This window comes from Chelonoidis abingdonii, chromosome 1 (assembly GCF_003597395.2).
Source record: "Chelonoidis abingdonii isolate Lonesome George chromosome 1, CheloAbing_2.0, whole genome shotgun sequence".
Taxonomy (NCBI): Eukaryota; Metazoa; Chordata; order Testudines; family Testudinidae; genus Chelonoidis; species Chelonoidis abingdonii.
In genome coordinates, this window is record NC_133769.1 from 114,513,521 (window position 1) to 114,526,686 (window position 13,166).

The window sequence follows — 13,166 nt, forward strand, 5'->3', positions numbered from 1 at the left end:
GTCTACCTGGCCAGTGCATCCGAGTTCAGATGACTTTCCAGAGCGGTCACAATGATGCACTGTGGGATACCGCTCGGAGACCAATACCATCGAATTGCGGCCACACTAACCCTAATTTGACATGGCAATACCGATTTCTACGCTACTCCTCTCGCTGGGAGGAGTACAGAAATTGGTTTTAAGAGCCCTTTATATCGATATAAAGGGCTTCGTTGTATGGACGGGTGCAGGGTTAAATCGGTTTAACTCTGCTAAATTCGGTATAAACATGTAGTGTAGACCTGGCTTAACATTGTCTCGTTTTAGCTTGACTCCCAATGCATCATGGGGAGGTGTGACTCAGAGGCCAAGTATAGGCCTTACAAAGTCTGGTTCAGAGGTCAACAAAACTACAGTAGTGGTGTGATTATAGGTTTTGAAGTCTAATACTCAGTTTAGCATGGAACTAAAGTGTATCCTGTCCTTGTCTGGGGATCAGAATTTGCTTATACCAGAGTTATCATACATGGCTATGCCTTATCAGTACAGATTGAAGAAAGAATAAATTGATGGAAAAGGTGGGTAATACCTTCTTTTTGACTTTTCCCAGTTTGAGTATTGGTCTGGAGGACATCTCAGCTTAGGTGCTGATTGTGTGTGTGTGGTGAAGACATTCTGATTGGAAGACCAGTGGTATATCTAGTTCGATAGTACAGATTGAACCTCTCTTGTCTGGCACTCCCTGGTCCGGCAACATCCATGGTCCGGCATGATTTTATTTTATGTTTTTTATGCTTTATCCGTTTATTTCCTTGTGCCAATACAGTACAATTGTGTAACAACACTAGCACTTTGTTATGAAGAGAACCAGTAAGCCTTGGCTAGGCAGTGGTGCAAGCGTTGTTCCTTTTATTCTCCTTGGCGAGATAAAAATGAAAAGAGACCAGTTCACTACAATATTAACATCCCGTGGGTCAGCAAATTCTCTGGTTCAGCACCAGTCAGATCCCAAGTGTGCTGGACTAGAGAGGTTCAACCTGTAGTGATGTTCGGGGGGCGTGAAATTTAAAAAGATGGTATATGTAGTGCCCCTTCCCCCCATGAAGTATCAGACCTTCCATTGCCTTGGATCTTATTTTTATAAGACCTCTGCTTGGGGCCCCACAAGAAAGCCATCCTACAGCCTTGTGAGATTAAGGAGGCTTAGTTAATAAGAAATGAATGCCTTTTGGTCCCAAAAATGTGAGCAGTTGTGTGTGTTTCTGAATGCATGTGAGTCTGCGTGCAAGAGAGTAAGACAGTAAGATCAAGTGGGGTCAAGTATTTTGAGATTTTATTGGCATCTGTTAGACAAAGGGACTTATGTGTTTGGGAGCCAAGGAGTGGAAATGTTGTAGCTGGTTGTTTCCAGAAGTGCCTGTAATGGGCTTTTGTGTGTGATTAGATTAATTTCTTATTGGAAAGATAAGAATTGATCATACATAGAAACTGGACTGCTCTCTAACCCCAAGAGGTAGTTCGTCACCTCAGAGTTGTGTACATTCTGTAGAGAGGATTTCATTCTCCGGGCTGTTAACCTGGCACCTTTCAAAAGAACATTTTTGAAAATCATATGTAATTTCTAATGCAATAATCACAGATCCAATGTGCATATTTGTGGTACACTATGTATAATTTGATGGGAATACTGTGCTTGCATTACAGGTGCTGCACCCAGCAGTGGAAACGCTAGATCTTAGAGATTGTGATATTTCAGATACTGCCCTGCTGCAACTTTGTAATTGCAAGCAACTGAAAAAAATTAACTTAAATTCCTGTAAAGAAAACAGACTAGCCATCACTTCAGAAGGTAAGTTTCTTGTATGGATACAATTTGAATCTGCCTTCTGTTTTCTTTCTTTTTGTTGGGAGAGTTGGAGTAAATTGTGAAAGCAATAGAATAAATATATTAAATACACACGTTGGTGAAGTCATTTTAATCAATTACACACAGACACTGTATTCCCCAGGAATTTGTTTAAGTTCGTGTTGCTTGGTTAATGTAAATTCTTAGTAGAATTAGTCAAAAAAAATTTAGCAGATTATTTCCATCAGAAAATGCAGTTTTGTCGAAATCCAAATGTTTTGCGGGAAAGTGTCAATTTTAACAAACTTTTCCATAGAAAAGCATTGAACTGTTTTGACTCATTTTATATGGATAACATCAAAATGTTGAATTTTGACTTTTTTGTTTTATTTAAACTTTTATTTTATCATATTTATATTGGTTTGACATTATCAAAACAATTCAGTTTTTCCTAAAAAACCCAAACAAACTTTGTTTTTTGCTGTAAATTTCAACCATTTATTATAATTTGAAATGAAAACATATTTTGAAATATCAGAATTTCCTGCAGAATTGAATTTCTGTTTTCTGATGGGCTCTAATATTTAAAAAAATGTATAAAGTGGTAAGGTGAAATTCTGGTTCCACTGAAGTCAATGGCAAACCCCTATTGTCTTCAGTGGAGTCAGGATTTCACCTGTATATTGTGTTAATCAAAACAGAATTTGAAGATAGATAAGAAATTATAGAAAGTAGAACAAAGATAGTTATGTGATATGCTGACTGATGTTTTAAAGGCATTAATTTAACTTACCTGGTTAAAATTTATCAAGAAATTGTACATCAAATTGCAATATACCAAAGTCATCACAAATCATAGAATGTATACAGTCATGGCTAACTTTTCCCTTTGATACAGCAGATACTTCCTTTTGCCTATAGTCTCCCTCTGGTTCATATGACAGAAAGTCCAGAAATCACAGCTGTCTGTTTTTCAGTTTATTTAGAAAATATGGTTGCCCCAAGTTGCTGCCAGATATGGTTACTAGCAGTTTCTCTTACTGCTTGTTTTCCTGGATTTCAGCTACAGAAGAATCTGGCATCCCCCACATAGTTTTGTTTTGATAAGGGACTTTTATCAGAGGATGTGTTCCTGACCAGGTTGTTCTTCCCCTTTAAGATCCTTTGCTGTCTGAAAGACCAGTATAAACTGTATAACATTTTAACATTTTGTTTAAGTTTAAAATGTAGTATTACTTAAAATTTATGAACTAATAATCGTAGAATTGCAGTGCTGAAATTGCTTCTGCACAATGGGTCCCTGTGCCTGTGTGTGCCTCAGCATCTATTGTGGCTAAGCCCTACCAAATAGCATCACAATTTTGTACTTTGGTTGATGTATTGCAGGGTGACCCTGTAACAATTGATGAGTAAGTGATGTTTTCTTGAGTTTGAATATATTCAGTAATTAAAGAGATCTCATATAACTCAACTAGATTGAGTTTATTAACAATTGTTAGTCATCACAGAACAGAAAGGTATATCTTACCAAAATCTGGAAGACCAAGCCTTGTAGCCAGTGACAGTCTGATTTTTTGATACTGTCTGGTTCTGTTATGCCTACAGCTTTGCATACTTGATAATGTGCTCTTCAGCCTAGCAGAGAAAGGTATGACACGATTCAATGGCTGGAAGTGAAAGCTACAAATAAGGTGTAAATTTTTAACAGTGAGGATACTTAACCATTGCAACAATTTCCCAAGGGTTGTGGTGGATTCTCCATCACTGGCAGTTTTTCAATCCAATACTGGATGTTTTCTAAAAGATTTGTTCTCGGGATTATTTTGTGGAAGGACTATGGCTAGTGTTACGCAGGAGGTCAGACTACATGCTCACAATGGTCCCTTCTGGCTTTGGAATCTATGAATGTTATTTCTACCTTAGCTGTTTATATTCTTACTATTCCCACTTTTGAACATATACTTTTCATTATATTTAGTAAATATACTGTTTACTTATGTCCTTTTGGTGGTCACATTACATTTTGCTAACTCAAATATTGGTTAGTTGTGATTTGTACAATTTTTATAAAATTTATTACTAAAAATATTCTATCCTGCACATAACAATTCTTACAAAAATATTGCAAAGACATACACAATACATTGTGGGAGGGCATGTGGAGATGCATTCCCCCCCCCCATTTCTGTCAGGGTGGGAGTCGGGGCTGAGTGCAGCTGAGTGGGATGTGCCTGGGAAAGGCACCGACACCATGCGCTCCCGTTCAGCCACTGTAGGTGGCACCTGGATAACAGAAGCAAGATCAGGCTAGCAGCGGGCTCAACGGTGGAGCTGCCTGAGGTGCAGGTGAGGCTTCAGTGGGGGCTCAGGGCAATGGTGTGGGGGGGCAGTGGGGCCAGATGGGTCTGGGAAGCCCAGAGGAGGCAGTGGAGGCCTGGAGCAGTGGGAGGTGGAGTAGAGAGCCCAGGGGAGGAGGCGGTGGCAGGGCCAGGGATGATGGCCGGAGGGGCATCTGGGGGAGGCAGCAGGGGCCAAGGGCAGTTGTGAGGCAGGAATACAAGTGCAGTTCCCCTGAAACTTTACAATGATATTTTATTTCATTCTTTCTAAAGTAATTAAATGTTCTTAAGTCCAAGCACTCGAGCCATTGCTTGAATGTAGGCGCTGACTCCATGAGTGCTCCGGGGCTGGAGCACCCATGAGAAAAATTAGTGGGTGCTCTGCACCCATCAGAAGCCAAGCCACATACTGCCCTTCCTACAACTCCACCGTCTCCTTCCTTGGACTACTTCCCCACAGCCCCAGCACCTCCTCTGCCCTGAAGAAGTGGGTTTTTTACCCATGAAAGCTTATGCCCAAATAAATCTGTTAGTCTTTTTAAGGTGCCACCAGACTCCTCGTTGTTTTTGTGGATACAGACTAACATGACTACCCCTCTAACACTTGGTCCTCTGCCCTTGTATCTGGACCTCAGTTTGGCAGCCGTCAGCCTGGAGCTTTCTCATACTCTGCTGAACCTGCCCCACACTGCTCTGTCCATGGTGCTCCAGCCATCTACAGCCAATCTGCTTCCCCGAACTCCAGGGAGTGACTGTCTCTGCTCTGCTCTGCAGCCCCTTCTTATATGAGCCAGGCTGGCCCTGACTGGCTCTTCCAATAAACCTTCCCCTAATTGGTTGTGATGTGGAAAAATCGATCCACGTGTTATGTTTTCAATCAGATCAGCCTGAGGCCTTTTTATTGATTACAAGCTCACAGGGGAGAACCGTTATGGAAAACAGCCTCCCCGAAGCTGGTTACAGACAGCCTTATAAAACTTAAAACCACAATCTTAATACGCAAGTTACATACATCATTTTCTTAATAACTGGTTACAAAACATTGCAAGGCTAAAGCTGATTGGAGCAAGAGTAAATTTCTTCTATATTAGGCTTTTCCTATTATTGATTATTTATTCTATGCGGTTACATGTTGACAGTAAAGGATATGACAAAATTGTTTTTCAGTTGGGGACTCTTAGGTACTTTCCATTATATCACTCAGGGCGGGGCAATGGTGAGTCAGGAGTTCAGGCAGGGGCTGAGCAGTAACAGTATATAATAGTAAGCCCAGGCCCTAGCTCAGGGCGGGGCAATGGTGAGTCAGGTGCGCCGTCCCTCAGGCAGAGGCTGAGCAGTAACAGCATATAATAGCAATAGGCCCAGGCCCAAGGTTCCAAAGGGCCGGGGAGAAGGGGAGACTGCCACCCGCGTCTACTCCACTGAGTCCCAGACCGGGGCCTTAGCAGCGGCAGAAGACCCACTGTTGCATCAGTGGGGATCCTGGCAACTGACATGGGTTCTGGCAGTGCTGCAGCCAGACTAGGGCTGACTGTCTCCGGCCACTTCCAGACTCCTCCTCTTGTGGAACCTGGGTCAAGGTGGTGTCCTCAGGGGGGTCCAGCATCGTGGTTCCTCGCAGTAGCTGGAAAGGGGTAGACTTGGCAATTCCTTCTGGTAGCTGGCGTGGGGCAGGCTCGGCCACTCCTCTGGGTAGCTGGTGTGGGGAAGGCCCAGCCACTGTTTGGGTTTACTGCAGGCCGCTGGGGTTTACCAATCGTGAGTTAGGCTGGAGGCGTCTGGCCTCCCCGGTGGCTGCTCTTTTAGTGAGCCCTGAGGTCGGGTCTTTATACTTGCGAGGCAATGCCTGACACTCTGGGAGGTGGGCTCAGAGTTTCCTGGCTCTGCCCACTTTGGTGTCTGGAGGGACTCGTCTTTCTCCGGGGCGGTGGGGAACCATACTGCCTCACTGCACTGGCCCCTCAGTCCTCATTCTCAAAGGATATCTGCAAAAAATGAGCCTGGGAGCTTAAATTCATAACTTTGCTAGTCACTAAAAATCATGGACTGAATAGAGACACTGGATTTATGGCTTATTTCAGCAATCTGTAACCTACTAACACCCCCCCATCTCCTGCCTTCTCCATCCCTGTCCCTCCCTCATCTTTGAAAAATCCGGTTTCCTGATTGGTCCTCTGGTCAGGTGTTTGGTTCCCTTTGTTAACCCTTTACAGGTGAAAGAAACATTAACCCTTAGCTATCTGTTTATGACACCTGCTTTTTTATTTTTATTTTTGGTTCTTGATTGAACTGGAATAGATTAAGGTCCAAACAAACCAAGGAAGGCATGGTCTGAAATACTGATTGTCCCAGTATCATATTTGAGAACTATATTAGACAAGAAGCAATTGACAAAAAAAAATGTCCTGTCAATAGTAAGAATGAGTAAAAGGAGAAGTGAGAGACCTCCAAAAAGAAACAAACAAACCACTCGTGAGATGTTTGAGACTGCTAGCTCATATGAATATTGGGTTATGACACCTTCTATCCTTGTTTGGAAAATGTAGTGCTTGTCACCCTTTATAATAAGTTTACACAGAGAGCTGAAATTGTGTGTACTTCTTAAAAAGGACAAGCTCGTTGGATGTGTGACATTCTGTACCTTGGGGGGGCGCCCTCTAGCCCCCATATTCCTCATTTATATATGATTGTGATCTTACCTTACAAGGTATGCTTTGTATGTATCAGGGGAAAGGTTATGATTTGCTGAAAGTCATTTCTCTATCCATATGTGTATATCATTAATGCATAGGACGTTATGAGAATTGTGTTGTATGATTGTCACTAAAATATGCTGTAAGTTGGGGAGTCAGCCAGATATTAGCGCCCCAGAGGCAACAGCATGGAAAGTAACCAACACCCAGGCGGGGTGTTAATCAACCCCTCAGTAACCATCATCCAGCAAGGGAGCTACAATGCAATGACTCACCTACTCGGGTTTCGCAAAGGCTGGTGTATATCCACCTTCCATTGATGAAGTGGTGAACCAATTAATAAATCTGCACTGCCCATCTAGACCAGTGCAAGACGGTATATTCCTGAGGTACGGCGCTAGGAGCTGGGGGGATTTGGCTCTGGTGCCTTTCTCTGTGTGATCCGTGGGTGGCTCTGGGAGCATTCATGCAATCCAGCTGAGTATGGGGTCTCCACATGCTGTTGTGCTGAGTGATGACAGCACCTGGAGGGGTTTGCTGCTGGTCACTAGCAAGGCATTGTGAGAGACAGCCCAGGACTGAGGGAGTTAAGGGGAGGATCCCACAGTCCCAGGCTGCACCCTAGGTATCCAATCACAGGATGTCTAAAGCAATGGTTCTCATTGAGCATACGCAGAGGTCTTCCAGGGAGTACATCAACTCATCTAGATATTTGCCTAAAGAAATCAGTTCAAACTAAAATTTTATACAGACAATGACTTGTTTATACTGCTCTGTATAATATAAATTGATATGTAAATACAATATTTGTATTCCAATTGATTTATTTTATAATTATGTGGTAAAAAGGAGAAAGTAAGCAGTTTTTTCAGTAATAATATTCTGTTACACTTGAATTTTTATGTATGATTTTGTAAGCAAGTAGTTTTTAAGTAAGGTGTAACTTGAGGGTATGCAAGACAAATCAGATTCCTAAAAGGGGTACAGTAGTCTGGAAAGCTTCAGAGCCACTGATCTAAAGCAACATTGCAGTGGTTATGATATCAGCAAGTCACGCACAATTAATAGAAACCAGACTTCTGGGTTCACTTTAGCCATAAACTTAAACTGGGCTTTTAAAATGCATTAGCAGGGGAGATCTCCCCCTCCCATATTTTTATATGAAGAAAAATAAACTTTTTCTACCTATTATTTTGGATTGGAATGCTCATGTGGTTAAAGTATGGTTGCCTGAAGCAGACCATATTACTCTTTCTAGGTAACCCAGAGTCTTTGTTCATTTAATAGGCTTATTGATTCCCCCAATTTTTAGGGAAACCAATGAGACTTGAGCTATCTGAAAAGAAGACTTTGTGCTTTGGGAAAAACCACATATCTTAGCTGGATATCTCAGCTCTACACAAAGTTGTTATCACCACCTATGTTTCCCATTTTTCTTTGAGACAACAGTCAGATTTCTCACCCATACCCCAAAATGACAAATACTGTAATACACACAAACAAAAGAGACAAGATACCTGTAAACCTTGGGAAAATTGCATTTTTGGCACTTCCTCAAGAAAAAGAAAAAAACCTCTTTCATCTACAACCGAGGATATGTCCACTGATTTGATTTTATAGAGAGTAATTAATTTCAACAGAAGCCAAAGAGTGGATTTGAAGGTACAAGTTGATTATGTGTTTGAATTTGATAAGGCAAAACATAATGAATGTATTAGTCTAATAACTGAGTTGAAGTTTTATTTAAGTACGACAATCAAGCAATACTTAATAGTGCACTATACATAATATAGAAATGAAACATATATTCCAATCTGAGGCTGGGAAAATGATGGGCAGCTCACTTCACTAACGATTAACTTCCCCACACTCATCTCTTATACAGTGGTTATGAAAAAAGGAAGTCCTTTCTCATACTTTGATTGTATTTTGAATCAATAAAACAGTAACATTTATAACTAGTTTATCACTACAGGGACCATCTGTGATCAGAATTACTTCTTAGACATTAATTAATACATTAATCATTTGCTGTTACATTGATTATAGAACACACTAGCTATACCAAAGGATCCTGATTCATTTGATCAATTACTAATCTTGTCAATTACATTGCATTTTGAACATCCCCTATCAATTGCACCATTTTTCCATAACAACACCCATTTTAATAAGAGGTCTCCCTTTATATACAATGAATTTTTACAGAAAAGAGACAAAGAAAATAACCTATTGACTGTAAAGCTCTTTTCTTGCATCTGCTTTACATAGTTGATAAACTAAAGACTTTCAACCGTCCATTGTTTTATGAATTACAAAAATATCTGTAACTGAGTCATTATGACAGAAATAATTTGTTAGAGTCATTCTTGATAAGCTAAAAGCATCTCTCGATAGATCATTATCTTATTAATCATAGAAAACAACTGTCACATATTGGTTACCAGTAGTCTCTTTCTGGGCATGTGGACTAGATCATTTAAAGTTCAGTTTAGGTTCAGCTTGAATACAAAGAATTATAAATACAAGGCATGCTGGGACTTTGGTTCACCTACAAAGAATAAAAAGGGTTATGGTAATTTTGGATCATTTACTAAGAAGTTAGATCAGTATAACCAGTTTTAAACCAATATAAGAGATTTCAAACTCAAAAGTTGCAGTGGTTTAACCAAACTGATCTGCTAAACTAGTGCAATTTCTGTGTGTACACATGCCCTTAGCTAAACCAATTTAACCCCAAGGTTATCTGATTGAATTGTGTGTGTGTTGGGGGCTTGCAGAGATTTAACCACTTAAAAATCAGTTCAGTTAATCAGTGCAACTTTGTGAATGTAGATTAAGCCAAAAGCCCACACAGACACTAAGGGAAATAGGTAACCAACTGTGTGCAAAGTAAATAAATTGGAAAATATTCTCTACTTGTGTTATTTGTAAAAATAGTTTGGACAGACTGAGACTTTTGAATTGACAGACTCATTTTTATACAGAAGTGTTACACAATATTTTAGTAGATGAAAGCTTATTTACATAAGAATGACTTGCTTTATTTCTTCAATAGGAGTCAAAGCTCTGGCCTTGTCTTGCCCTTATTTACGTGAAGCCTCATTTAAAAGATGCTGCAATGTATCAGACAGCGGAGTTCTTGCTCTGGCACTCAATTGCCATCTTCTGCAAATAGTTAACTTAGGCAGCTGCTCAGGCATCACTGATGCATCCCTGCATGCGCTTGGACAGAACTGCAGATTTCTACATAGTGTGGATTTTTCATCTACTCAGGTAACTAAACGGCACCAATAAAAATATAAATGACAGTGACATAAATAGAATGAAGAGGTGAATTTTATTAACGGCATTTTTGTTTAGCTGTGTTTTAGCAGGTTTTTAAGATTCAAAACGCCAAAGGCACATCTAGATCCAGACACTATTTCCCAATGAAATGGTATTAAATATGTTCTGTCTTTTGATAATATAAACATATTTTCTCCAAATATGATTTACTACTAATGATATCGAACCTGGAGCACAGATGCATTTTTTTCATTAAAGTCTATCAGGTATCAGGTTTTTTAATCGTGCTGTTGGTGTTACTCTGTGCCATAGGAATATAACGGGTGGCCAACCTGTGGCTCCGGAGCTGCGTGCGGCTCTTCAGAAGTTAATATGCGGCTCCTTACCTAGGCATTGATTCCGGGACTGGAGCTATAGATGCTAATTTCCAATGTGTGGGGGGGTGCTCACTGCCCAACCCTCTGCTCTGCCCCAAGCCCTGGCCCCACTCCACCACTTTCCCCAAGGCCCCTGGCCCTTCCCCTGAGCCTGCCGTGCCCTTGCTCCTCCCCCCCTCACTCCCATAGCCTCCTGCGCAGATGAAACAGCTGATTGCGGGAGAGGGGGAAAGTAGGCGCTGATTGGTTGGGGGATGCTGGCAGTGGGAGAGGCTGGGGCTGGGGAGCGGATGGGGGACTGCTGACTATTACTGTGGCTCTTTGGCAATGTACATTGGTAAATTCTGGCTTTTTCTCAGGCTCAGGTTGGCCACCTCCGGAATATAATCTTACACCAGTTCTTTAAATTCCTGTGGCTAGAAGGACCAATTGGCCTGCGTGGGGGATAACATGCTGAATTGTATGAGTCATACAACCTGTAAAAGCATAAGACAAACTATAAACTCCTGATAACTAATTTTTCACTTCTCAAGGTTCAGTCACTCTTGAAAGAAAGAGTAGTGTGCAAAACCAAAGGTCTGAGTGGCATTGTACACTGAGTCATCTGCTCAGTTTATGCATTATTAATAATATGATCAAGACAATGCTTAATCTGTGCCAGGGCTTGCCAGGGCTCGGCAGCTCTGGGCTTGGCAGTTCATAGCTCCAGCATCTTTGGACTTGCCGCGTCAGTTATGAAAGTAAAAAAATTGTTTGATGCTCGGCACCTCTTTCATTACAAATTAAGCACTGGATTAAGCTGGGATTTTGGTCCTGTTTTGTGGCTTTTTTTTCTTCAAAATAGTAAGCGTCCTGGTATTTTATGTTCCATGTAAACCTAGTTTTTTGTTTTTTTCTTTTTTCCTTTTTGAGAAACTTCTTAGTGTTCTGAATTGTACAAGGTGTAGAGGAAGGCACTGTCTTAGACCCACAGAGTTAAGTCTCTAATTTAGACAGACCTCACAGCTGAAACGATTCCTTTGGTGATTTTTTTTCATTTAAAGGCTTGTGAAAGAAGTATGTGTTAAGAGACAGGATTTGAAGGAGAAGAGGGTAGTTGTCTGCTGCACAAGAAGGAGGAAATTTCCAATCGGGGGAGGGAGCATGGAAGAATGCATGGAAACCAGAGTGGGAGAAGGAGTGGTTGGGATGGTGCCTTGGATGGACTTGCAGCAGAGAAGTGGGGATGAGGAAGAAATAAGAGCAGAGCTGTATGCAGGAACAGCGGGGAGCAGAGGTTTGCAAAGTAGAATGAGGCTCAGCTCTCATGTGCGGCAAGGGCAGTGTCAGTTCCCTGATTTCCTGTCCTTTGCCCTCTGCTGGAGCGAAGGGGAGAGAGCATCTCCTGGTCTGGCTACCACCAGTCCACCGCGGGCCTTAATTTAGTGGGCATGGTGCAGCTGCCAATCAGGGGGGAGAGAGAAGGAGGGGGAATCCACTGCTTCCTCTCCTCCCTCCCTCTGAGAGAATCACCACATGAAAATAATTCGGTGGAGGCAGGGGAATACACTGTGGTGTCTGGGGGGTGGAGTGGGAAACCTACACTGGAGGCTGCCTCAGAAACCGGGGGAAGGAGAGTAGTGACAGTTGACCCCTAATCTAAACTTAACTATAATTCATATGCTAACGTGCTTAAGATAGTGGTAATAATAAAAGCCGTTAAAGCTGTAATGCAATTAGGGATACAGAAAACATATTTTATTTGAATAGGTTTTGCAAAACAAGACCAAGTAGTAGGTTTGGGGGGATTTTTAGTGTGTGTAACAGCATTGACTTATTGAGACCATTGGGAAATGTATTGATGCAAATAGCTTATGTAAGCAATAGGAACACTAATTATGGCCCCTCTGGAATACCAGATACAGGCAGAGAGCTGAGAGCTAACACAGATATGGACCTGGCTGTGGGGGGATGAAAGGAAAAGGTGTATAAAAAGGATGTTTGCTCAACCTTCACTGGGCACTTTGGGTTGACGGGATGCTGTAAACTGGATTGTCACACCCCACTTGTGATGTACTCCACTGGCTACTTCCTTCTGTCTTTGTTTTCAGTGGTCTCTGGGGGCTTGCGAGTATGACAACTCTAGGGACTCTTGTGTTATATATATCACTTTTTGAGCAACTAGGATAATACTCTTGCTTATTTGGATTTTAAATCAAGTCTTCATATCTCTATTTACGTGGCTCACCAGTCTCACTCTTAAAAGTTTCACGTAGCTGCCCGAATAAAGGACCTGTTAGTGATTTGTGCAGTTTGCACCCAAATTAATCAAAAGGCTACAGGACCCCGCTCTGGGGGCTGCCTTAAAGAGGAAGGTGGAAGAGCTGCCTCAGGTCAGTGAAGGGGGACAGCTACCCCTGGGGGAAGGAGGGAAATGTAAACACTTTCACATCTGAAATTCTTTCATAGGCTTGAGTGCAGGATAGAGGGGTAGCCTGTGCTAGTAGATGGGGCCAGGTGGGTTGCTTCTTTGCAGAAGAGAGAAGGAGCCTGCACTGGGAGCAGGAGGACATTTGCCAGACCCATTGGAAAGGGAGGTGGCAGAATGAGAGTCAGAAAACCTATGCTAGGTAAATCATGAAAGGCCTGGGCATGCTTCTGATAA

General features: G+C 41.8%; 1 protein-coding gene across 4 annotated transcripts in view; it reads left to right on the forward strand.

Annotated features, from left to right (window-relative positions):
- Positions 1 to 13,166, forward strand: part of AMN1 (antagonist of mitotic exit network 1 homolog) — a 76,093-nt gene that overhangs the window by 37,947 nt on the left and 24,980 nt on the right. For all 4 annotated transcript variants that reach the window (XM_032782975.1, XM_032782976.2, XM_032782978.2 and 1 more), the window contains 2 exons: positions 1,684 to 1,828; positions 9,916 to 10,133. In XM_032782975.1, coding sequence (XP_032638866.1) covers positions 1,684 to 1,828; positions 9,916 to 10,133 — 363 coding nt within the window. The remainder of the gene's footprint in view (positions 1 to 1,683; positions 1,829 to 9,915; positions 10,134 to 13,166) is intronic.